General features: G+C 37.1%; 4 protein-coding genes across 5 annotated transcripts; 3 read left to right on the forward strand and 1 right to left on the reverse strand.

The window, feature by feature from the left end:
- Positions 1 to 1,047: 1,047 nt before the first annotated feature.
- Positions 1,048 to 3,319, forward strand: LOC110416789 (Chaperone DnaJ-domain superfamily protein). The gene is made up of 5 exons (XM_021428877.2): positions 1,048 to 1,317; positions 1,418 to 1,495; positions 1,605 to 1,683; positions 2,730 to 2,803; positions 2,897 to 3,319. The coding sequence occupies exons 1-5, from the start codon at positions 1,210 to 1,212 to the stop codon at positions 2,966 to 2,968; spliced, it is 411 nt and encodes a 136-aa protein (XP_021284552.1). The 5' UTR covers positions 1,048 to 1,209; the 3' UTR covers positions 2,969 to 3,319.
- Positions 3,320 to 7,652: 4,333 nt separating this feature from the next.
- Positions 7,653 to 10,310, forward strand: LOC110416209 (14-3-3-like protein B). The gene is made up of 4 exons (XM_021428108.2): positions 7,653 to 8,266; positions 8,454 to 8,576; positions 9,834 to 9,950; positions 10,098 to 10,310. Exons 1-4 carry the CDS (start codon positions 7,769 to 7,771, stop codon positions 10,116 to 10,118), a joined length of 759 nt encoding a protein of 252 aa, XP_021283783.1. The 5' UTR covers positions 7,653 to 7,768; the 3' UTR covers positions 10,119 to 10,310.
- Positions 10,311 to 11,498: 1,188 nt separating this feature from the next.
- Positions 11,499 to 14,102, reverse strand: CUTA (Nitrogen regulatory PII-like, alpha/beta). Its single transcript, XM_021428109.2, has 6 exons — positions 13,849 to 14,102; positions 13,636 to 13,751; positions 13,096 to 13,158; positions 12,467 to 12,498; positions 12,111 to 12,205; positions 11,499 to 11,829 (listed from the first exon to the last, which is right to left on the reverse strand). Exons 1-6 carry the CDS (start codon positions 14,076 to 14,078, stop codon positions 11,748 to 11,750), a joined length of 618 nt encoding a protein of 205 aa, XP_021283784.1. The 5' UTR covers positions 14,079 to 14,102; the 3' UTR covers positions 11,499 to 11,747.
- Positions 14,103 to 20,168: 6,066 nt separating this feature from the next.
- Positions 20,169 to 23,637, forward strand: LOC110416604 (cyclin-D3-1-like). 2 transcript variants are annotated; one of them, XM_021428628.2, is made up of 6 exons: positions 20,169 to 21,009; positions 21,584 to 21,670; positions 21,777 to 21,872; positions 21,958 to 22,159; positions 22,301 to 22,425; positions 22,575 to 23,637. In XM_021428628.2, the coding sequence occupies exons 1-6, from the start codon at positions 20,680 to 20,682 to the stop codon at positions 22,815 to 22,817; spliced, it is 1,083 nt and encodes a 360-aa protein (XP_021284303.1). In that variant the 5' UTR covers positions 20,169 to 20,679; the 3' UTR covers positions 22,818 to 23,637. The 2 variants fall into 2 exon arrangements, with proteins under 2 accessions (XP_021284303.1, XP_021284302.1); XM_021428627.2 differs by having other exon boundaries at positions 20,172 to 21,009; positions 21,774 to 21,872.
- Positions 23,638 to 23,894: the final 257 nt, after the last annotated feature.

The raw sequence follows: 23,894 nt of genomic DNA on the forward strand, positions 1-23,894 counted from the left end.
TGCAATGAACATTTATAGATATATTCATAACAACTACTAATATTTTGTTCGTAAACAAGAAACCAACTTGTATTTTTTTTATTATTATTATATATAGCAAGTTTATTTATTGACACAATATTTTTGGTTAAATCCTTTATTGAATGACTTTTACATTATGTGATGATTGATAAATTAAATTGAATGTGTGTGCGTGTTTTTTATTCAACTATGTAACTGTTGGAATTTACTTGAGCAAACTATTTAAACTCGCTAAGCCCCTATGAATGAGTAGATCAAATTGGTTGGGCTCCACAATAAAATTTGGGCTCGTTGACCCAAATATAGCATTATAGAGTATTGCTTATAAATCTGGCCCAACACACCAAAATCATTTTACCATTTTTTGGAATGAGAACTGTAAAATTATATTACAATGTTTGATAATGAAAAATCAACATATAATATTACATTATACCAATGTGTGTGTATATCTACCTGATTAATAATGAAAAATTTAATTCGATAAAAATTGTTCTCACACATGAAAAGAACAACTGAACTACGCAACAGTCCATCACATCATACATTCAATGTCGTGAACAAATTAAATAGACTACATATAACTTGTTGGGTTAGCCTTTCTTGGATTCAAGAAGAATCAAGCACAATAAGAAATTTAGATGAATTTCTCGTTACATTACACGCATACAACTATGTGCATGTATATATAGGTATAGTATTAATATAGTAATATATATCAAGAAATAGAAAGTTTGAGTATAAAGTTAAAAGAAAAAAAGGTTAAGAAAAAATGGAAAAATTATTTATTTGATGATTGAACTTATATGTGAATAATTGAGACTTGGGTTGGATGAAATTATTTAAATAGAACTACAAAGTAAATGTTATTTTTGACCTTTTAGCAAAACATTTAAAAAGGAAAATAAGTTTTATTTTGGCAAAATTCTACTCCATTTTTTAATTTTTATTATCTAGAAATTTTCGGGCGGATTTTTCTAGAGTCCGTTTTTTTTTTTAAAAAAAAAAAAACAGTGAGGAAAGTTAAAGAAGGAAGCAAAAATCTGGATGGTTGTGTTGTCACATTAGGCTGTGCGCGGCACGCCGAGAATCCACAGACAAGACCACTCCCCTCGTTAGTAGACAAATTGCTAAACGTGACACAACAGAGGCAGCTACAACCACCGGTTTCTACATAACTCGGCCGATATGGCGACGATGTGGGTCGAGTGGGAAAATCCTCCTCAAGAACCCCAGCAGCCCGAGCCAGATTCTCACCTCGATTTCGACTTCCTTTCTCTTCTGTCCAAGCCTAAGGTAAACTAAATTCCTGGAGTTAAAATGTTTGCTTGTTCATTTCTCTTTACCAATTAAAGTCAAACTCTGTATGTTTATGAATTTGAGAGTGTAAATGCAGGATTATTATAAGATATTGGAGGTCGATTTCGATGCTACGGATGATGCTATTCGCTCCAATTATATCCGTCTCGCCCTGGTTCGTTTTTTTTTTTCTCCATTTTCTTTTTCTAGAAGCTAAATTGAGTGTTTTCTTTTGATAATTTTTCCTTTTTTTTTGGTTTAATAGTATGAGCTGGTTTCTGCAGAAATGGCACCCGGATAAACAAAAGGACAACGGGGATAGCGCCACTTCCAGATTTCAAGAGATAAACGAGGCTTATCAGAGTAACTCTCGCTCTCTCTCTCTCTTGGGGTTTATGCGTTTGCTTGCTTTTTGAGTAAAGTTTAGCATCTGCGTCTTCTCTTCTCTCCGTTCCATTATGCTTTTTGGGTTTTGGTTTGGCAATTTCGCTGTTGCCTACTTACATTGATTTTTTTTTTTTTTGTCTAGGAGGACAGTATCATTTATCCAAAATATTTTCCATTTCCGCATTTTATTTTTTCATGGAAAGATTCTGTCATCACGTGGATTGTTCAAGATGATTATTTGCATGAGTATAATTACGTAAATTGACGATAAAACTCATCCAAAAATAAAAATAGAAAAACAATAGAGGTATTTGTATCATTACAGGATAGGTACAATAGCAAGTCACGCGGTATTGCATCTAGCTAATTTTAATATGTTTTTGATTGATCTGTCACTTGCCAGTTTCTGATTATATGTCCTAACCTTCCTGTGGATTTATTTTGGAGAGAACTATGGTGTTTGCTCATATGTCTATGTTGCGGTAGGTAGTTGCTTTTGGAGTTGGCTGCAATTGTTTACATGATTTTATCTCTATGATTTTGTCGCAAGTAATCTTTAGCTTTGGGTAACCTCTTTTTTTCCCCTTTTGTGCATTCCGGTAAGGATGCACAACTTCATACTTACTACCGTACCAATGTGATCTTGTTGGCATAAAGTGCAATTTGTGACAGTTACTTACTGGAATTATTGGATCTTGTGATTTTATATGATTATGGGGTGTTTAAAGTTGCCACACTGTTGATGCCATGCATTGCTGTTGCTTCATAGCTTAGTAGCTATGTTCTTACATGATGGTCTTCAAGGGCTAAGAGGAGGGGTTAAAACTGGGCATGGTTGAGATAGTCATGATCACTTTTTGTTCTAAGCATGAGTAGTTGAACTGAGTTTATGTGCTTAATATAGTTGAAGACTTGAAGCTATGGCTTAAGTGCTGACATTTGGTTCCTAAAATGATGAGCAAAGAGTACTGACAAGTATGTGTTCGAAACTAACCATTGGTTGTTTTGGCTTCATTTAACAGTTCTCAGTGATCCTGTCAAAAGGACAGAATATGATACGAAGGGAATGTTGCATGTGTATGACTATGACATAATAGTAAGAATATCTTCTATCATGCTTTGAAGTATGTTTATTTACGTTTATATTTTGGATGGATTTGGATTTTAAGTTTTAATTCACTGGCTGCAGGAGTACCTTAACCGTTACAAAGGCCTTATATTAACATGTAATGGTCTTGGGATTAGGCAGTCAATTTGGTAAGCCAAGCAGGAGGCGCAGAGTCCCTTCTTCTGTACATTTGTTACAGTGCTCAAAGGGAGAGGCATGCATTTGTTAATATTGCCAGCGCGCAGTTGGGGATGTGGGCAATAGCTTGGATGTGTTTATGCCCTATTACAGTTGTGTATAGAGAACTGGAGAAATTAACATCATCTGTAACATCTCGTGCATCTCCGTCTTATGAGGATATGAGTATGACTGATTGTCCAATGCATGCTTGTTAATTTACTAGGGTTGTAGCCATTGGTTACTTGTTAGCTAGGAGTGGTTTTTATGGACTACGAATCTACTATTGCTAGCTAGTTAATGGGATATCAAGTGCTGTTTTTCTCCCACACTTGTCTTAGTAACTTGTTAGTTCAAGTATTAATATTAGCGAGGAGTAGCTTAAACTAACCCAAAAAGAAAATGTTAGCAACAAATGTGAGTAATGGAATACTGGATGCTATAGCATGAATATTTCACTTGAGCAAAGGAGTATTTTCGACTCGTCACTGTTGTTTAATGTATAAGAGTTGCTACTGTTGCGCAGCTGCATTTGGCATATGGGAACCTGCAACTGGCCAGTTGTTATTTTAAGTCAGGGCGCAAGGCAATAAAGTGGATATCGCAGGAAATATCATGACAGTTGATATGCTAGCCGAAATGTAGGAACAGATTCTTCCATCAGGGAACAGAAGGAAAAAGCATTAACGTAAACCTCCTTTGCCACGTGATTGGAGAAGAGGAGATGCTGCAGGCATTTTTCATTGGGTTTTGGCTTAGAGACGTCAGACAGTTGGTGTCGCGGTTCACATCTTCTAGAACTTAAACAGATTTTATCCCATCCAGTAGATTTTCTTATCCTTTTTTTTCCCATGGTTCCTCATGGCATCTTCTCCGTATACCTCATCAAAAAGTACTAAAAATAGACTGAAGAACAATTATAATTCCCCAGGCCACAGTGCATATGTATATAATTCATACTTTTACGGGATTGAAGATTTGTGAAGTAAAAACCTGGATGCATACTTTATGGTACATTTAGTGCATTACTTTACCATAACCAGCTATAACTCTGCGGCATATTGAATTAAAGCACAAACTCATCATTTTAATAATTTATTAATTGAAGGATTGTTTTATTTATAATATTTAATATAATTGGGTAATTGCGTTTGTTTGAAGCATACGCGTGCTGTGCATTACGTGCGTAGGTATGAATATAACTATAGATAAAAACGTAGGAAACATACATATGGAACGTAAACTCTTGATGTGCCTTTGTTGTTTTGCAAATAAGGGAGGGTGTGAGGAAATGAAGAAATTTATAGATCTAAAATGGCGGAACCTTATAAATTGGCCTTGAATGAGGCATGGGAAGGGATGAAAAAGTTCTATAACGGAAACAAGGACGCCGTGGCATCGCCTTCGACGGTAGTGAATAACACCGCACTCCATCTTGCAGTCTATAGTGGAAGCAAGTATCTCCGTAAAGATTTGCATGAGCTCTCACCACAACCCTCCTTAATACAAAGCGACAAAGGTAACACAGTTCTTCATGAGGCAGCTGCCATTGGGAATATTAAAGCTGCAAAGTTTTTGCTAAAACGTTGCTCTACAGAGATACTCGATGTGAAAAATGCTTTAGGTGAAACCCCTTTGTTCAGAGCTGCTGCATTTGGTAGGTTTGATGTGGTGAAGTTCTTGCATTCTGAAGTCCGGAATGGACATGGCGACATGGCTATACACCTCACCAGAAATGACAAAAGCTCCATTCTTTATATTGCCATCCAAGCCCAACGCTTTGGTATTCTTCTCATTCTCCTCCTATCCTCTCCTTTGTTTTTCTTCCTAATACTATATATGGTTTTATCTTTTATAATTTCTCCCATTTTCGATGAAAACGGTACTTTCTTTTGTGCAGATATATCTTGGTGGTTACTAGAGAATGATCGTGAACTAATAGAATTGGAGGAGCAAAGTGTCACAACTTGTCTACAGCTTCTGGCAAACATGCCAACTGCTTTTAGGAGCGGATGCTACATGAACAAATGGCAAAGACTTCTCTAGTTTAGTATAGTTTTTTTAAGAGCTTAATTAGCATCCTTCAGCTGAATCATTTATGGTGGATATATATATACTGAAAAGTTTTGTTCGATTCTTGAATCACACTTTTATTGCAGGCCTCCCTGATCGTGAAGATGATGATGACAACTACAGAGCTCAGGTATCCTTATCTTCCAAGTCAAGGGAACGATTGTGAAAGGGCTTCAAAAAGGATTACCTCCGCCCCTCTAGATATCCATATATCCGTACAAGTATTTGGTGCATATACATGCTCTTTAGGTAAAAAATCATGCATCAATTAATGAGTTAAAGAGTTAAATACTCGGATGCATATTTGCACACTTGATTCTCATTTACTTTTTATAATATATTATAGTACAAATTCTAATATGGTATTTCTCAATGGTTGCCATACAATAAAACTGCAGCCATTTCAAGAATGTACTGTTTATGTTGGAAGATTCTGGCAAAAGGTACAACTGATTTGATCGTTGTCCTATATATATATACATACACATATAATGTCCGTTTATATGTGATTCCATAATAGGACGCATTATGCTTTCATTAAAATAAGTCATCTACTTGGGAATGGCTAAATGAATATGTAGGATGGTTCGAGGTGGACAGAATATGGAAGAAGAAAAGAAATTATGTATCAGCTCTTAAATTAGTTGAGCAGCTGATACGAAAAGATACTTCATGGCAGCTCAATGGGGTAGAACCAGATCCAGGTGTAATTTCCTTAGGAGCAAGCGGAGGAAATCCAGGACAAAGCAGAGATGAGAAGTCACTAATTGCGAGCTCGCCTACAAGAACTTTTGATATTGCTGTTGTTGGAGAAGGACAGGCCGCAAGCTCTAATACAAGATCTTTCGAGATTGCAGTGGAGGGAGAAGGAGGAAGCATGGGTCTAACCCCATTGCTGATAGCAAGTAGCACTGAAGTTCTCGAGATTGTTAAAAGGATACCTGAGGTGCGTCCTCAAGCAATTGAGCATGTAAGTAATATGGGGCAGAACATTTTGCACATAGCCATTAAACATCGTCAAAAGAAGATTTTTAAGCTTGTGAAGAAGAAGAAAGTTGCACTGAATTGGTTGGTCGCAAAGGTAGATAATAATAGCTGGAACTTACTGCACCATGCTGCATATAGCGATTATATTGGCAAATGTTCCCACCCTAATCCGGCACTCCAGTTGCAAGATGAGCTCCGTTGGTTTGAGGTATTCCATAAATCCTCTTATTGCTAGGCTTTAGGCATGATCAATGCTTTAGTGTTTCTATAACGAGATATAAATCTGTTTAAACTGTAGAATTTCCATTTCGTTCTTTCTTTCATTTAGAGTGTAAAGAAGATAGTTCCCACATTTTATGCCTTACATCGCAACAACGAAGGCGAGACAGCTCAAGACGTCTTCGAGAAAACTCATTTGAAACTACTCAGCGACGCAGAGGGTTGGTTAAAGCAGACCGCCAAGTCATGCTCTGTCATTACGGTTCTCATTGCGACTGTGGCCTATGCAGCAGCCTACACGGTACCAGGTGGTCAGGATCAGAAAACTGGAATCACTGTCCTTATCCACCACCATTTTTTCTTGCTTTTCGCTATCATGGATATTTTCGCCCTGGTGACCTCCTTAACCTCGGCTATAATGTTCCAATCGATTCTGACTTCTCCTATAAAGTACGAAAATTTCCAAGACTCTCTCCCTGGGAAACTGACACTCGGCATCACCTTCCAGCACCTCTCGGTGGCGCTGATAATGCTTGCATTTGCAGCAACGATTCTGTTTATCGTTCAGCTGCATGAACCCAGAGCAGTTCTCGTTTACATTGTTGCATTCCTTCCAGTTACTGTCTTTGCCATCTTGCATTTCCCCTTGCATCTTGCAGGAACCGAAACTGTAAGAAGAACTTTCTGATTCATCAAAAATGTTTTTCCCTCCATCCTTTGGGATCACGGGATCCTCCAATAGCAAATCCCAGTGAGACTTATAATATGATAAAGGTACTGTATGTATGAATTGCTTGTAAACCATACGGTGCCATCAAAATTAATTTAACTTCGATTTGTTTTCCAATTAATTATATATTGGTTGGTTTGTTTATTATTTTTCTGTTTTGGTTTTTCTTCCCCCATTGAGCTATTAGAAGCAATAATTCATTTCAAGCCCATATTCATAGGCCTGCTTGGTATGTTCTTTGGGCTGGAGCGGATATTCATACAGATTACAAAGAGGAAAATGTTTGGCGTAAGTGAAAGCCGCCAAAAGGCATACAATTTAACAATTTAAAAAACCCAAGGCCAGCTCAGCCGTTGATATCGGCATTGAAACGCAAAGCAAAACATTCTGTGTTTGTTTTTTGGTTTGAAACGCACCGTTCCAAGCTGGCTTGGGTCCCAAAATTACATGTTAATCTTATCCCCAAACCGCCCGATTTCTAATCCAAGTCCCAAAATTTTCCAACATTTTTCAATCAGATTCCTATAACCCACTGTCCTTGACCCAAAATCAGGCCTAATCTTTCCATTTCGTTTTCGTTTTTCCCTTTAAAAGATAAAATAAAATAAGAAAACAATAATTGTACTAATTCTATTCATTCGAATTACCATTTTACCCTCACCCCCCAAACATAAAAATCTCTCACATGGCTTAGCCTGCGGCCCTCAAAATAACTTACCCAAAAACGCATTCTCACTTAATCTCGCAAGGCCACCAATTTCGGGTAAATGGCGACCACGGTCCCCGACAACCTAAGCGGCGACCAATACGTTTACTTAGCGAAGCTAGCCGAACAAGCTGAACGCTACGAGGAGATGGTCCAGTTCATGCAAAAGCTTGTCCTGGGCTCGACCCCAGCCGCTGAACTGACCGTCGAGGAACGGAACCTTCTCTCCGTCGCCTACAAAAACGTGATCGGCTCTCTACGCGCCGCGTGGCGTATCGTTTCCTCCATCGAGCAGAAAGAAGAAGGTCGGAAGAACGAGGAACATGTCGTGCTCGTTAAAGAGTATAGATCGAAGATCGAAACTGAGTTGTCGGATGTTTGCGCTAGTATTTTGACTTTGTTGGAATCGAATCTGATTCCATCGGCGGCCGCGAGTGAGTCGAAGGTTTTCTATTTGAAGATGAAAGGAGATTATCATCGATATTTAGCGGAGTTTAAGGTTGGTGATGAGAGGAAAGCTGCTGCTGAGGATACTATGTTGTCTTACAAGGCCGCTCAGGTAATTCTTTTTAACACGAGATCTGATATTTTTTAACTTAAAGCCAAACTTTGACTGAATAGTGAATTTTGGAGTAAATTTATGGATTTTGACTTAGAGATTAAGATTTTATGGTTAGGGTTTTGAACTTGGACGTTTGGTCTTTGTTGAAGTTGAAACTTTGGATTTTGTGTTGGATTGAATGAAGGATATTGCGCTGGCGGATCTGGCACCAACGCACCCGATCAGGCTAGGGCTGGCACTCAATTTCTCGGTGTTTTATTATGAGATCCTCAATCAGTCTGACAAGGCATGTAGCATGGCTAAACAGGTGCGTTTTCCTTGCTTTTTATCTCATAATTCCTTCATTTTTGTCTTGAGTGAGTTTAATTGATTGCCATGTATCCTTTTTAGCTGCATATGGAAATTTTATAATTCAATCTACGTAAACATAATAATTCAATTTGATTGAAGAATTAAGTTACCATAAGCAGTTAAGCAGAGGCGTGGTTTTTTAGGCTTTGAATTGCATTTCACCTTGTTCAGCTGCTGCATAAACCAATGAATAATGAAAAGAAATCTGATTTTTGATCCCGTGTCTTGTTTGTTGGCATATAAGAGTCTAATTTAGCTTATTTAGCTTGAACAGTTTTTCAAAGGTTAGTTGTGTGAAGTTAAAATGTTTTTCTCCTTTTTTCTCCCTTACTTTGGCTAGCCTATTAAAATTTTCTTTTACCGTTCATATGCGCTTTATATCATGATGCGTATGCTTGATTTTGCGCCTTAAAGTGTAGTAGGGCTTACGAGGAGGTTGCTTTGACTTATTGTGTTGGTGTAGATGACTTTGTCAGGGCCTATTAAATTAGAACATGAACCAGCATTAGTTAATGAAGTGGCGATTAGTTTCCTTCTCTATTATTGCGAATATATAGCATTGTTGATTATGAGCTTGATTCTATTACCTTAAACTCACTTCCAATTTGGAATGTTGTCAGATCAGGATTGTCTAGAAACTCATGTCAGTTCTGTCATTAGCTATAGTCAATATATGTAGTGATGCAGATCTGCTAAACCAAATCCTTAATGAACAAATGCTAGAGGTCAGCAACATTTATTGCAGAATGAAATGGCTTGATTGGATGTCTTCGTGATTGTTTCTTCTGACCGTTGGATAATGAAGTAACCTCCAATTTTTGAGGTGATAGTTAGGAAGTTAAAAAAATTAGCAACAAATACATTATTTTCAAACATTACAAAAGATGCATGTTAGGAGATGCTTTTTTTGGGTTTTTTTTTTCTTTATTCATCTTATCACCCCTGTTTGTTTTTATGAGGGGAAAATAAATGGAATGAGGCTAACCTGTGAAATTATTCCTACTTCTTGGTTGCTGTCAGTAACTTGTTTGGAGACATTCTTTCTTGGATCCTTTACGTAAATGCTACATTTTTGGCATGTTGACTTAGTTTTTCAGAAACATTCTGTGCCGTCAATGTATGACTGGATGTTGTATAGTTGGTGATAATAGTAAGAATGAAATTTTCTTTAATGCATGTCTGATATTTATTAGATATCTCTTGTTTCCTAAAGGCATTTGAGGAAGCCATTGCTGAGCTTGACACACTGGGAGAAGAGTCATACAAGGACAGCACTCTCATTATGCAACTCCTAAGGGATAACCTCACTCTCTGGACTTCGGATGTGCAGGTCAGTGCACCCTCTCTCTCTCTCTCTCTCTCTCTCTCACACACACACACACACACACACACACACACATGAAGACCATGGTAATGGGGATTTTGAGACATCCAATTGGAATGTGCCTAACTCTATGTGATGTTGTTTGTGATGCAGGACCAGTTAGATGAACCCTAGAAGGTGTTGAAAGTCTTGTTGGTCCTATTCTTCTTCTGGAGGAGGTGGGCTTTGAATGTCATTTGTTTATGCTGATTAAAGTGTGTAATTTAAAAATGGAAAGCAACCGTTAGCATGATGTTGCTATACTCGTACTAAACTTGTTTTGGGATTTGGAAGTGATTTGGATAGGTAGCATTTGCCTTCTAGTTAGCTGGATCTTCTGCACAGTAGTTATTTTCCAATTGTAGTTGACTGCTTGAAGGTGGCAAAAGAAAAAAATGGATATCATATTCATGCTTGGGAAGAATTTGCATTAATGAGCGGGAGGACAAGGGACGTCTTGCTTTCGACAAGGGAGGAAAAGGGATTTAAAACTGAAAGTAAGGAGTACAATAGCCAAAGTAAAAAACGCCTGATGCATTTACCGAGTATGCTGCTAACAATCTACCCCTGCCCTTTGGCTCATTCCTGCAGTGATTTGGCATTAGCTCAACTAGACGAAAGATGCGGAAGGGAATCTCTTTAAGGGGACGAGCTTTCACATCGTAAGCGGGATCAATCGATGCTAATTTGTCATGGTGTTGGCAATGTGTATTCCAAAGACCGGCTCAGAACACGGATGATACGTCATCGTTAATCATTCGTGGTCGTATGTGGGTGATACACTCTGTTGCCACGTCAACCATGATAAGTGTGTGTGTTTGTTCGCGCGTGTCCCATCTGTTAAAAAAAACGCAGGGGAAAAATGCCAAAGTGAAATAATTTTTAAAATGAGCAATTAAAATGGGACAAGCCTCGATAATTGCTGAAGCTCGTAGGCATAGGGTAATGGTCGCTTGATACCTCATACTATTACCAAAGAAACGATAAAGTTAAATCACGCATTGCTTACATTTCAACATCTTCTAGTTAAGGTTTAAGTCTTCAAACTGGATAAAAATAGAACTTCGTCCCAAGCATAGGGTACTAATGTTGCTACGTACCTTTTCAATGAGACCTAACCTAACTTATTCCAAGTTATTGGATATAAGGTTACTCCGCCATCAATATCAGAAGACAGTAAGAGAGTTGTCGAAAAGTTCAAAGCATGGAAAGTTGGTAATTCATTATGAACTATAATTTGTCTTAAAATAATGGCCACCCATCCAGCATTACACCAAATTGCTGACTCTCCTCCCACCCAAACCCAAGATTCGGTTGAAAAAAGTATTGGAAATACAGAATGTAGAGCATCACGACCTCAACCATAAGCACCATATAACTACAAAGCAAGTAGGCAGAAAGTAGTACGAGAAGAAATACTTATATATATATTGAATATGAGGTAGGACAGGTGTAGTGTATTTCTACTTCCCTTTAGTAAATTAAGAATTAAAAAATTGAAGGAATATAAGCAAGGACAGATAATAGGTTGTATTTATAAAAGCAAATACTTGTCTTACTTACAACATCACCAACTATAAAAACATTTCGTCCTATCATAAACAGATTTTAGCTTTCATATATTAATAAACTGACGCAACCTTTATTCGAGTCGGAAGAAGCTATTCATCCGCGCAACAAACATATGTATGAGATGCAGCACCCATGAGGTACACACTTAAAATGGTTTCACACACTCAAGCCACCATACTACATCCGAGAAATTCAGTCCCTTGTAGTGTTTTTGAGCCATTCTAGATACTGGGGGCTACCACCAGTGATTGGCAAGGCAATTACTTCTGGTACACTGAGAAAAAAAAAAAAGTAAACGAGTAAGGTGAAGATAACAATCTAGCCAGGGTTGTTTTGTTGTGTTCTTCATTTCTTTATTTAAAAGTGGTACTCTTTTCTAAGCTTTAGAGGGATTCAACCAAAGTTTCCAAGTGAACAGAATATAATGTCCCAAAAAGGATAGGAACACTCAGATTCTTTTCCTCTTCAAACAGTCCTTATCCATATTCCAGTTGCAATTTAAAATTCAAGTCTAACATTTTTGTTGAAAATATAAGAAAGAGGCTTTCTGCTTACTCGTATTCATGATTTGCCTTGACATGCTCTGTCAGCGCTTCCAGGAGGGATTGCCTTGTCTTGATTATGAGCAGTTCCTCAGGATCTGAGTTGATCTGCAGCCAATAGAGACATAATTTGGTTAAACAAGCTAAGACATAACTTAATTACCGTGTTATTGCTTGCATAAAAGCATAAAAACTTAGCTGTACACAAGACCATCAGAAACATTTAAAATGGGTGCTTAAGCAAAAGCTTCAAAAAGTTAAAAGATATTCTCTTCTAGATGCTCAAAGTATTTCTCAATTTGTCAGGAAAACTCAAGCCTTAATATTTTACTTGCATTAATCCAACAAAAGCAAAGTATCAGTTCATACCTTTCCTTCCCATTCATACACTGATTCAAGACCTGCATTCAAAATATATTTATGATTCATACGAATTCTATTTCTGGAACTATCGTTCAAATCAATATAAATCAGAAATAAAGAATCTGTCTCTCATGAAATTACAAAAAACAAGGTTTCAAGATGTGCATGTCTTTTGGGGGGGCAGGGGGGGGGGAGAGAGAGAGAGAGAGAAATCAATTCGATTCAGAATGGGGGATTTTATAAAACAGAATGTAATCACATAACAAAGAAAACCAAGAGATAAAAGATATCTTGAAAACAGCTAGAGGTGCTAACCACAGTCATTATTTCAAAGCAAGAAATTCAAGCTACAAGGTGGTTTATTTCAAATTGCCATGTTGAAATGAATGCAATAGAGAAACGACTTATTTCAAAGATCTCCACAAAATGGTTTGAGACCCATTGAGCTTGTAAAAGAATATTAAACAGCAGCTCGATGATTTCAATATTTACTTCTAAAACATGGAAGCTTAACTTGGCAATTTATACCCTTAAACAGACCATGTAAAATGACACACACAAAAATAATATGTATTTCCAATGGCTGAAACAGATTGCCATATCATGGCACAAAATTAAAGAACTATAGACTTAACCTGGTACTATGTTTACACATGCAGCAAGTTTCTCTTTGACAATGCTTTCAGCCAACTTCCTACCTGCATATATGTTGTGCACTAATCAACTTTCAACTACTTTAAACATTCACTACATGATAAGGGATAATCCAGCAAGGTCAATCAAGCACGTTAAAATAAAGAAGCAAAAAGAACAAGCTAAGAAATTTATGTCATGCCGTAGGTGGTATGACACCTCAAACTGAACCAACAAAACCGTTGGTAAGATTTAAGATTAACTACGCAAATTTAATTGTTTAATTAAATACAGGATTATACTTATTTATGCACTTCTTTATTTTAAAACGGCAATGTCTTAAAGTCTCATACTTTTCAATACTGAAAAGCAAGCCCCACAATAGGATTATAACAGAGGAGATGAAACACATAGACAAACGTTTGAAAAAATGACTCTTTATCAATTAACTTTAAATTCCCAAATGCTGGAATTTGCTAAATTTTATTCCTTTCCCCAAACCCATATTCCATTTGCTGACAGAATTAAAAAAAAAAAAAAACCTGCTTCTCTGTTAGGAACAGTAACATAAACGACGATGCTTGGAACAGTGTTGCTACTCCCTTCCATTTTTACAGCGTGGACGGGCTTATCTGGTGATTGGGTACTAAACTTCGATCTAAAACAAGAAACCCAACGGAGATTAGAGCTGAATTAACAGAAAATCAGCATTAAATCTTTGAACTATTAAGTGGGGAGTACGAACCAACTACTACCTTAAAAGAGGAACAAAGGGGAGAGACTGAGCGCAACCCGTTTTGCAGTTAGAGGAAGACGAAAGCGTCGGGCAGAGATTGGAAAACCCCAAACTGAGGACGCAAAACGCACCGACTAGTGGCAGACGGCGTCGTATTGTGGTGGATGAAACAAGCCACGATCCCTTACAGCAGAGAGTGGAAGCCATTTGGGTTGATCTCTTTATAGTATTCGGTGCGAGAAGGTTCATTACTTGAGTAAGAGTTTACTTCGATCCTCTCACCCGAGTGCAAGGCACTTTTAGAACCAATTTTTAATGTGTGCTACTCTGATTCTGCCACGTGGATGATCCACAAAACGGTTGGATCAGTTGGGTTTCTTGGCCCATTATAGAGGCCTATCTTCTTGTCTGCTCTTTGTATTTACTCTGCTACTTGGCCCATTGGATTAACGGCTCCTGTTTTACCTTCCATTAGCTTTGATACCAAGATGGGCTCAATCTTCAAGCCCAAAATTTAGCACCTAAGTACTTATCTTATCAGCTCACCTATGAGGACCAATCCAATTATGCATTCCATTAGCACTGAAATCCATTTTTGACTAAACCAAGACAACCAAGGCAGGTAAACATGCAAGAAAGATCATTTGTACACTCCATCAAATCATCTTAGCTAACACCTTCTTCATTAACTGGCAATCTGCTAATATGGTCAGAGCCAAGTTTATCCTTGATTTCCTGTTCCCCTCATTATTAAAGCATACTATCATATTGCATCAGCAAGCCATTGGACAGTGGTAAGCACTGCTGTCTATTGATAGGAAAAGGTTAACTTGATTGAATACAAATTTTTTCCTTGTTTAACATGAGACCAGTTTGTTTCGGAAATTATGTACTCTTAGGCAACTTAGGATTGGTTTTTGTACTGGAATCTCCTTATTAGAGCATACTAACATATATTAGCATTTGGCATGCGTTTAGTGGTTGGCACCACTATTTATAGCAAAGCAAGACTATTAAACTTGATAGAAAATTATTTGACTGACAATTTTGTACTAATAGTTAAGTAGTATTTAGTTTCTGATAAAGCTTTTCCTGGGGAAGAAAAACATATTGCACTCCTCCTAGTGGAAGCTAATTGACTATGTAAGATAATTACTTTGGAAAGCAATAGGAGCTACTCTCAACCCAACATGTTAAAAAAAATAAAGAAAGAAAAGTATGTATAGTACTTCTATTGAAGAGGCAAAGTTTAGACAAACATATGAAAAGGAATAAAAACGATGGAAAGGGAAAAGAAAGAAAAGACAAACGAAGCCAAGACATGGCTCACTGAACTAGAGGGGGAGCTTTAAATTCACAACCACAACAACATGCCATTAATTTGATTCCGAAAGCAGGAAAGCCATATGCCAGGTTGGCCGCTACAACTTCTTCCTCATTGTCAGTTAGCTGCCAGACATCCAATAGTACATTTGACTAATGAATATTAAGAGTTTTAATCAGTAATAGTACATTACTAAGCCCTATTATAGTGACAGAAGTGACCCCAAAAAATTGAAAGAACTGCCTCCCTACTTCCCCTTCTCTACAGGCAAATGGTCCCCGGCTCTACTGTCTATATTCCCAAAAGCTAAGCCGGTATGCCCTTTTATACATATGTTAATCACTTTGATAAAAGACACTGATTAAGGCAAGGCGGTGACTTTGCCAGCTCAAACTGGATTAAAACACAATATATTAGGGTGTTAACGACTAAGTAATATCCCATATTAGACGACATCAAAGAATTAAAATATTTACACGAAGAGGCACGCGGGTGGCCCCGATCTTGACCCACGTGGGATTTTTTTTTATTTTTTTATTTTTACGGAGGTGGTCGTGTGAAATAGTGGAGACACCGGAGATACGGCGGATGTTCTGGATGCTTAATTTTGATGGCGGACCACGGCGTTGCAGGTGTTGCACATGCCTATATGTCCCCAAGTCTTTTTAAAACTAATGCAAATGGAAGAGAGGTTTAACCCTTTGTTTTCTTGGTTCTTTGTTTCCAAAGTCTTGTTGTCTTGATTTTTAAAATGACTAGCATGCTCTTCTTATTTTATGGACGTGGTGAATCTCAAGGACTCTGGATGAGTTTAATTAGAAAACAGAAAAATCATTAGTTAAAACCCCAAAGCCCTAGTAGAAACAAATAGTTTAATCTTAGATTTAGCTGTTGCGCTGAAGCTGCTACATTCCTGAATCTGGATCACTTCGGACCCCCCTTGACTTGCAGTTAAACACTGTCTCATTGTTCAGATTTAAACAGTTTCACAGCTATTGGAGCTTTCCTTCACTGCTACACAATATATTTATATGTATATGCATAGTAAATATATACTTTGTTAACTTGAGATATTGGGTTGGTATCAACTGCGAATGGCTTCCTCCAAATGGCTTTGATGGGGAAATTAATTTAATTAATGCAAGGCACATTGCTTGGAATATACGGTTTCCTTGGTGAACATGCAAAACTTCCCCATAAATTCATTCTCTTTTTGATGAAATGAAACTCGTACTACCTATTTGTTGTCCAACATTATTTGATTTCCAATTTATAGCTTGAACCTGTAAGTGGATTTTGAAAGCAATTGAACCACATATTTGACACTATGAACTTGGAGTGTGGGGAGTGGAGACCCTTATTTTGCTCAATAATTATTGACCCTAGCTTGTTGATAGATGTCTAGATTCAAGCTTGGAAATGAAAGAGTCTAGCCCTTAAAGAGATATTCATATGATAATAATACCCACACAGCCTACTTAACCAATCAAGAGTTTTGATTGGAAAACCCTACTTAATCACATTCCTAAAGCTGAATATTTATATGACCAAACATGCGTTGAGAATCCAATATGCTAGCTGTGATCTTTGACACTATAATAAAGAGAGAGAGAGAGAGAGAGATTCAGTCAAATGCCAATATATTGGACTAATAAATATAGCCATCTGCCTAACATATGACCTAGCATTGGGCTTAGTAGCAGTAACAAAAGAAGAAGAGAATGGATGAGTTAAAAAAATGAGTAGTGGGTGTGGCATGACACTCGATCTGGTAAGCTCGGATCTCAAACAGTAAGAGAAGACTGGCTTTTAGACCAAAACCAAAAGTCTTGAAGGAAAAGGAAAGTGTGGGAATATAGTCTTTGAGATGAGCACAAAAACCCTGACATGAGCCATATGGGTGAAGTCTTATTCGATATTTTTATTTTTTATCAGGAATTTCTCTGGGGGTGAAAACTGGCAAAAGGTGAAAAGGTAAAATTCCAAAGCAGAACGGGGAAATAAAAGGAAAAAAAAAAAGGGTTAGAAATTTGTGTCCCTAAAGTCTCTTTACCAACTCATTTTTAAGCACGTCTTCATGAATGCATATTAAGAAACCACAAAGCAAAGCATCCAAGGTTAAACCGTAATTCAGTCCAAGTTTTTTATCCTTGTGGTTTTTGATCATCATGAGTATTTGAATTCAAACTTCTTGTCGTCAAAAACTGTCTGGTAACATGCTAGATTTCACTCAACTATACTTTCCCACCTTGATTAACCAGTGTTATCACCAGCATTGACAATGGCATAATGCAAGCTTTGTCTCCAAACCTATACTCCAACTTCATTCATTGATTTATCATGGAAAGAAAACTTCAAGAAGCAATAACCAGTACTTATTTACATTCTACTGTTGCTTCTAACAACCCTTTTTAATTAATATATTGATAATTATTATAATAATAATAATAATAATTAAGCAGTCGTGATTATTTTTTAACACTTTAGGTCCATGTGGAAGGTACATGGTATTTTCATTGGTGGATAAAAGGAACAATGAAATATGATATATATATATGTATTAAGCACATTAAGTTTTAATTAGCATTGGATTAAGAGATTATTGCTCTTATAAATCTTGATATGCATTATTCCTATAAACCCTTGATGAAGATTCAGAAAGTACAAGAGACAAAAGTACTGAGGGGAAATTAAACGTGTTGAAAGAGCTGACCTGAAAACGTTGGCGCCAGGGGAAGGTTAAACAAGCAGGCAAAGCATTGATTATTGAAAGACCATGGAGGAAATAAACAAAAAAGAAACCACATAGTCGAGGGGCATCTAGTTGTGTGGGATATGAGAAATCTAGAACGAAAAAATAAAGAATGGACCAACTGTCCAGAGATGTTTTTCTTGATCTCTACAGTTTGTTTTTGACCTGAAATATTATTAGTCGTGTCCTAACCCTCTCTTTTGGTTTTTTTTTTTTTTTTTATAACACCATTACCAAGGAAGTAAAATGATGGCATTTTACCCAAAGGACTGAGACCGCCTTTAAGCGATGTTGTGAAAGCAAAACACAGCCCTGCTGAGTAATCACACTTTGGAAGTCCACCAAACAACTAATTAGACAAACAGTTAATGTCCCTAATTAGAGGATAATTATCCAAATCTAACAAGTCATTTGCTGAATGAGAGAGAGAGAGCAAAAAAAATAAAAATTGTTCTACTTTTTGATATATTTTTTCTCTTTGTCTTTTGCAGAATCCAAAAGATCAAGACGCTCCTAACAGTGAAAGAAAAGCAAAAGTTCATCTCTTTTTGTGATTCTTTGGCCAATAAAAAGACAACCCTTTAATCTTCTTTTCTTTCCTTTCAAATTGTTGGCTGATTTTGAGAAGAATTCTAATGCATCATCATTGTAGTTCTAGCTTTTCCGGTCACCGGAAACAGCACCTGCTGGCTCCATGTGTGACATGCTGTTTCACTAAAATGCTTCTATATACCCTTTTTAATCATCAAAAGACTTGGATTCTCTTCTCTATAAGAATGAAGTTCAAAAGTATTTATGACGGGTTAGTAAGTATTTGGACAATGTACGAGGATATAATTCAACAATGACTTGCAGAAAAGTTACAGAGTGGATTAAATATAAGGAACAGTTCATCAAACTCCACTTATCTAACCATAAACAGTGCACCAACTGTGCCTTGAATTCTTGATAACGACTGCTAGAGTTTCTTTTTAACTTTAAGTCCAAACAAATTTTAGTATAAAAACATAGGCATGAAACCACTGTTTCTATATGAAAAACATTGCATTCAACGCGAACAGAACAATGAAATGTTTAAACGCAAATAACTCTGGTCACATGCATTGAATGTGATACATAAAAAGTTTGAAAGGTCTTCCCCCTCATTACAGCTTTGAAATATGGTGGTACAGGCTCTGTATCTTTCCTGTAGTGAATTCATTTTCTTTCCATCAGAGTTATGATGTTATGGGTAGCAAAGTTACTGTTGCTTCTTCTCCTGCTCATAACAAATGCCATTGCCAATTACGTTATTCACAATCAGGAACCAAAAATTTTACTTTTACAAAGGGAAGTAACCATACTAAATGTAATGCTAATTCCCATTATTTAAACAATTCAACGCACTAAATTCCAAAATCGAATAGTACCGAAAAAATATTATATAAAATTGCTATGGATGAAACTGTTCATACTGAAAATAGCACATTCCAAGCATTAGAGAGTTACCCATGGGAGGATAAAATCATAAAATTTTATATAACCGAAAGCGTATAAAAGGGAAAAATAATATACTTTGTTTATGTACAAAGTACGTATAAAAGGGTCCCAAGGACTTCAAAAAGTACAGTCATTATTGTATATTTCTGCAAGAAACGGATGTTTCCAGGCCTCAAGCTGAAAAATCAGACGACACGCGTCGGCATGGGACGAAAAAGACAGCGTCACGGTCCCCATTGGTCACTTCACCTTGTTCCATCTTACAATCTTGTCCTACCACTTTGGTCCAAATTACAGAACCAGACCTGTCGTTTCGCCCTCATCCTCATGTCCGGGGTAGAAAGGTAAAACCCAGACTGTAAATGAGAAATATTAATGCTTTGGCAAAACAAAAATTTAACAAATGTAAACACGTGATTATAGAAGGAAGTATTCAAAGGAAACAGTATGTGCCCAGAGATTATGAAAGTAAAAAGGCAATGTTTTATGTTTCTAAGTTGGACAGTTTACTTTCTGTGTTACTCAAAGAATTTTGACAGGAAGACTTGGCCTTGGGTCATTAATTTTATTACAGAATTCCCAAGAATATAAAAGAAGAAGGGAAAAAAGAAAATTTTGGTGCCAGCTAACATTATAAAATAAGAATTAAGAGGCAAAACAGACAAAAAAATTATTACTCGGTTTGCTGTAAACGAGCAGAGGAGGAAAGCTCAACAGCACTAATAAAGGTTTTTTTTTTTTTTGAGTCTCAGCAAAACACACCCCACATCCAAGGGTGCCAAAGACATCTTCTGTGTACAGACAATAAACCTTCTTCTCTCTTCCTTTACAAAATCTTGTATTTGCCCTTGTTAATGTCCATATTTTGCGCTTGCATTTTCCCTTTCTGAGTCTCATATCTACATGCTCTCTCTCTCTCTCTTTCACTGTTGCACTCCCCCTCTCTCTCTCTCTCTCTCTCTCTTGCTTTTACCCTAAAAAGGGCATTGGTTTCCTTCATAAGAGACCCTCTTCTTGAGCAGTCTTTTGAAGCCCCTCAAGTCTGAGAGAGGGAGAGAGAAAGCAAGCGACTGCTTCAGCTTCACTCTTTATAGTGTTTCCATTCCCATATTATATTATACTCTTCAAAAACATTTCTTTGTTCCTCAATTCTTTGATTAAAGAAAATTTGTTCACATATAAACATACAACCCACGCTCTTAATACCACTTCTTGTTTAGAAGATAGAAAGATAAAGAGAGAGCTTTTTATTTTTTTTGACTTTTTCTAGATTTTTTGAGACTTTTTTGTCTGCAATGGCACCAAGTTTTGATTGTGCAGTTTCGAGTCTTCTATGTGCAGAAGACAACAGCAGCATTTTTAATGATAATGAGTACTGCGGTTGGGGCGCTGAGGTGGAAGAGTTTGGGGCAGCATGGAATCATAGATATTATCGAAACTCGAATCAAAACCGAGTCTTTAATGGTGTTGATGAAGACGGCTTGCCATTGCAGAGTGAGGAGTGTTTGGCTTTGATGGTTGAGAAAGAACAGCAACATTTGCCAAATGCTGATTACTTGAAGAGGCTAAAAGGTGGAGATTTGGACCTGGAGGCTAGAAAAGAAGCTGTTGATTGGATTTGGAAGGTAGGTTAACTCAGAAATGAATTATCTTTTTTTTTTTGTCCTTTTACTTAGATTAATGAAGGTTTCACATATACGATTTATAAAGTGGGTGCTTCTTTTTCAACATATTGGGCTCGTTCTGTCAATATTTGGATTATTTCGGAGTTAAAGTCTTGGCTTTCTTTTCAGATTTATATGGTTTTCCTCTGTATTTTGCTGAGTAAAATACCCTTTTTGGATTAATCCTGATTATGTTTTCAAAACTTCTTGAGGTGGAGGAAATGAACTGGGTTTATTTTTCTCTTTGTTCTGGTATCTTTTTTCTCATATTCTGGAATGCGTTTGGTGGGTTCCTTTTCTTTTTTGCTATTGGGGCCAGTGCTGATTTGTTAATTGTTTTTATCTCTTCATTTCTTTCTCAACAGCTTTGAAACTATTTCTGCTTTTTGTATATTCCCTTGCTCTTTATTAGTCCTTGTTGTAGTGTATGAGCTGTTATGCTTCCTTTCCTGTTCTATTCAATTATTTGCCTTCATTATTCCTTTCTCTTGAGCTTGTTTCATGGTTGATTTTAATTGCCCTGTTTGTTCAACAGGTTCATGCCCATTTCGGCTTTGGACCTCTTTGTGCGTATTTATCGATAAACTACTTGGACAGGTTTCTCTCTGCCTATGAATTACCCGTAAGTTCAAAAGACCAATCAAACATGAGATTCTTCTTTTCTGGACCTACCCTTGCGCTAAACTCCATTGACTTAAATTGTATCTAATCTCGGATGGTTGCAGAAGGGCAAAGCTTGGATGATGCAGTTACTAGCCGTGGCATGTCTATCTATTGCAGCCAAAATGGAGGAGACTGAAGTTCCATTAATTTTAGATCTACAGGTTAAAATCTACCAGAGTCAGTAGCTTTCTTAAGTGTTATAGTTTTGTTTGAATCTAACAGTTTTGATGAATTGATGATTAACAGGTGGGAGAATCTAAATTTGTGTTTGAGGCTAGAACTATACAAAGAATGGAGCTTCTAGTGTTGAGCACATTGAAATGGAGAATGCAAGCAATCACCCCATTCTCCTTCTTAGACTATTTCCTTTACAAGCTCAATGATGATAAAATCCCACTTAGAAGTTCAATCTTGAGATCAATCCAACTCATCTCAAGCACAATAAAAGGTCCGTCTCTGTTCCTCACAGTAGCACACAGAGAGACAAGTGTACTATTTTTGCAATAATTTTTGTCTGCAGTGGTCACAAATATGATAGATAGGTTTGAGAGTGATCTGATGTTCTTGGTGGGTGGGGAATTGAATGCAGGGATTGACTTCTTGGAATTCAAGTCTTGTGAGATTGCCGCAGCAGTGGCAATATCTGTTGCTGTAGAAACCAAAACAGTGGACACTGAGAAAGCAATATCTGTTCTCACTCAGTATGTACAAAAGGTAAAGTTTGGTGGACCAATATCCAAACCAAAAAGGCAACTAGATGATTGATTTTTCTGTTTATCAAATTATTTTGTGTTTGATGATTACTTGCTAATTAGATTGAATTAAGTCAATTAACCCCTACATGGATTGATTCTTTTGGGCAGGAGAGAGTGCTGAAGTGTATTGAATTGGTAGATGGATTGTCATTGTTTGGTGGGTCTGTTAAGGGAGGCAATGCATCTGTCCCATCTGTTCCCCAGAGCCCAATTGGGGTGCTGGATGCCGCATGCTTGAGCTACAAAAGTGATGACACAACAGTTGGGTCATGTGCAAGTTCTTCACATACGCATACTAGTCCCAGTACCAAAAGGAGAAAGCTAAGCAGACCCTGTGAAGTGGAGCTGTAAAAGTGATACGGAAGATTAGGATATTCACACAACAAAACCAATACTCCTCCTTTATATGTCTGATGTTGTTACATAGTAGCTTTGGGTGTGTTTTTTAAGAGGACCACAAGGAAAACCATAAATACAGGATGGAAAATGAAAGAGAAAGGAGGCAAAAAAAAAAAGGTGGCTAAATAGTTGGAAGAGTTCTTCAATAAGGTGTGTCATGGCTGAGTATGGAGAGAATTGAATCAGGGCATTTCATGCTCTTGGCATGGAGAGGGATCACCAGCTGTTAAATATTAGACTTCTTAACAGCTAGTACTAGAACAAGAGAAAATATAAAAAAAGAGATAAAAAAAAAAACCAGTTTTTCTGCTTTGTGAGATATAGTTTGTTCTAGGTTGGAGGTTTTTTGGAGACAAAAAAAGGTAAAAACCAAAAAAAAAAAAGTAATATGAGATAATTTTGCGTAAATAGTTTGATCTATTTTGCTTTGACTTTTATTCTAATAATTATTATTAATTTTGATGATGTACACTAAAAAAATCAAGGCAAAGAAATAAGAGGAAACCAAGCAAAACAAGATTAAAAAGGATTTTCTTCCATAAAAGATGCCATTGCCTGTTTCTCCAGGATTATCACGAATGAAGCAAAGCTAAAGCACATACTCTTTGCAAATTGGTGGGCTTCCTTGAATAAATTTGCAAACATAATTTACATAACTGAGGCAAAAAAAAACAAAAAAAAAATGGAAAATGGAGGATGTGGCAGCAGCAGCCTGCAAATGACAAGCTAATTATCACTGGGCTTGGCTGGGCTGGGCAGGGCAGAGGACAGTCGGCAGCAGCACAAAGCGTTAAGTAAAAGACGTAAAAAATTTTTAATTAAAAGGCCGTCTTAAATCGAGGATTAGGCCCCCACGTGAACCCATATCAGATTGTAAAGGCATTCTGTGGATCATTCCTGACATTAAAGCATAGTTTAAACCCATGGGGAGGAACTAACCGCACCAATCACATGCAACATTCAATGCTTTGCTTTCATCTTTTATTCGAAAATTCCATAATTTTCCTTAGCTGTAAATTGCAAGACTAG

Source organism: Theobroma umbraticum, unplaced genomic scaffold, assembly GCF_002168275.2.
Source record: "Theobroma umbraticum cultivar Fairchild unplaced genomic scaffold, ASM216827v3 scaffold_51.0, whole genome shotgun sequence".
NCBI lineage: Eukaryota > Viridiplantae > Streptophyta > Magnoliopsida > Malvales > Malvaceae > Theobroma > Theobroma umbraticum.

What these genes read in the sequence shown, in the direction of transcription:
- LOC110416604 (XM_021428627.2), top strand. Translation starts at nt 20,680, where the DNA reads ATGGCACCAAGTTTTGATTGTGCAGTTTCGAGTCTTCTATGTGCAGAA. An exon ending in CTGTTGATTGGATTTGGAAG is followed by an intron (nt 21,010 to 21,583) that starts GTAGGTTAACTC and finishes TTTGTTCAACAG; the next exon opens with GTTCATGCCCATTTCGGCTT. An exon ending in TCTCTGCCTATGAATTACCC is followed by an intron (nt 21,671 to 21,773) that starts GTAAGTTCAAAA and finishes GGATGGTTGCAG; the next exon opens with AAGGGCAAAGCTTGGATGAT.
- LOC110416789 (XM_021428877.2), top strand. Translation starts at nt 1,210, where the DNA reads ATGGCGACGATGTGGGTCGAGTGGGAAAATCCTCCTCAAGAACCCCAG. An exon ending in CTCTTCTGTCCAAGCCTAAG is followed by an intron (nt 1,318 to 1,417) that starts GTAAACTAAATT and finishes GTGTAAATGCAG; the next exon opens with GATTATTATAAGATATTGGA. An exon ending in ATTATATCCGTCTCGCCCTG is followed by an intron (nt 1,496 to 1,604) that starts GTTCGTTTTTTT and finishes TGGTTTCTGCAG; the next exon opens with AAATGGCACCCGGATAAACA.
- LOC110416209 (XM_021428108.2), top strand. Translation starts at nt 7,769, where the DNA reads ATGGCGACCACGGTCCCCGACAACCTAAGCGGCGACCAATACGTTTAC. An exon ending in TGTCTTACAAGGCCGCTCAG is followed by an intron (nt 8,267 to 8,453) that starts GTAATTCTTTTT and finishes GATTGAATGAAG; the next exon opens with GATATTGCGCTGGCGGATCT. An exon ending in CATGTAGCATGGCTAAACAG is followed by an intron (nt 8,577 to 9,833) that starts GTGCGTTTTCCT and finishes TGTTTCCTAAAG; the next exon opens with GCATTTGAGGAAGCCATTGC.
- CUTA (XM_021428109.2), bottom strand. Translation starts at nt 14,078, where the DNA reads ATGAACCTTCTCGCACCGAATACTATAAAGAGATCAACCCAAATGGCT. An exon ending in TGTATGAATGGGAAGGAAAG is followed by an intron (nt 12,206 to 12,466) that starts GTATGAACTGAT and finishes TATTGGCTGCAG; the next exon opens with ATCAACTCAGATCCTGAGGA. An exon ending in AAGGCAAATCATGAATACGA is followed by an intron (nt 11,830 to 12,110) that starts GTAAGCAGAAAG and finishes TTTTTTTCTCAG; the next exon opens with TGTACCAGAAGTAATTGCCT.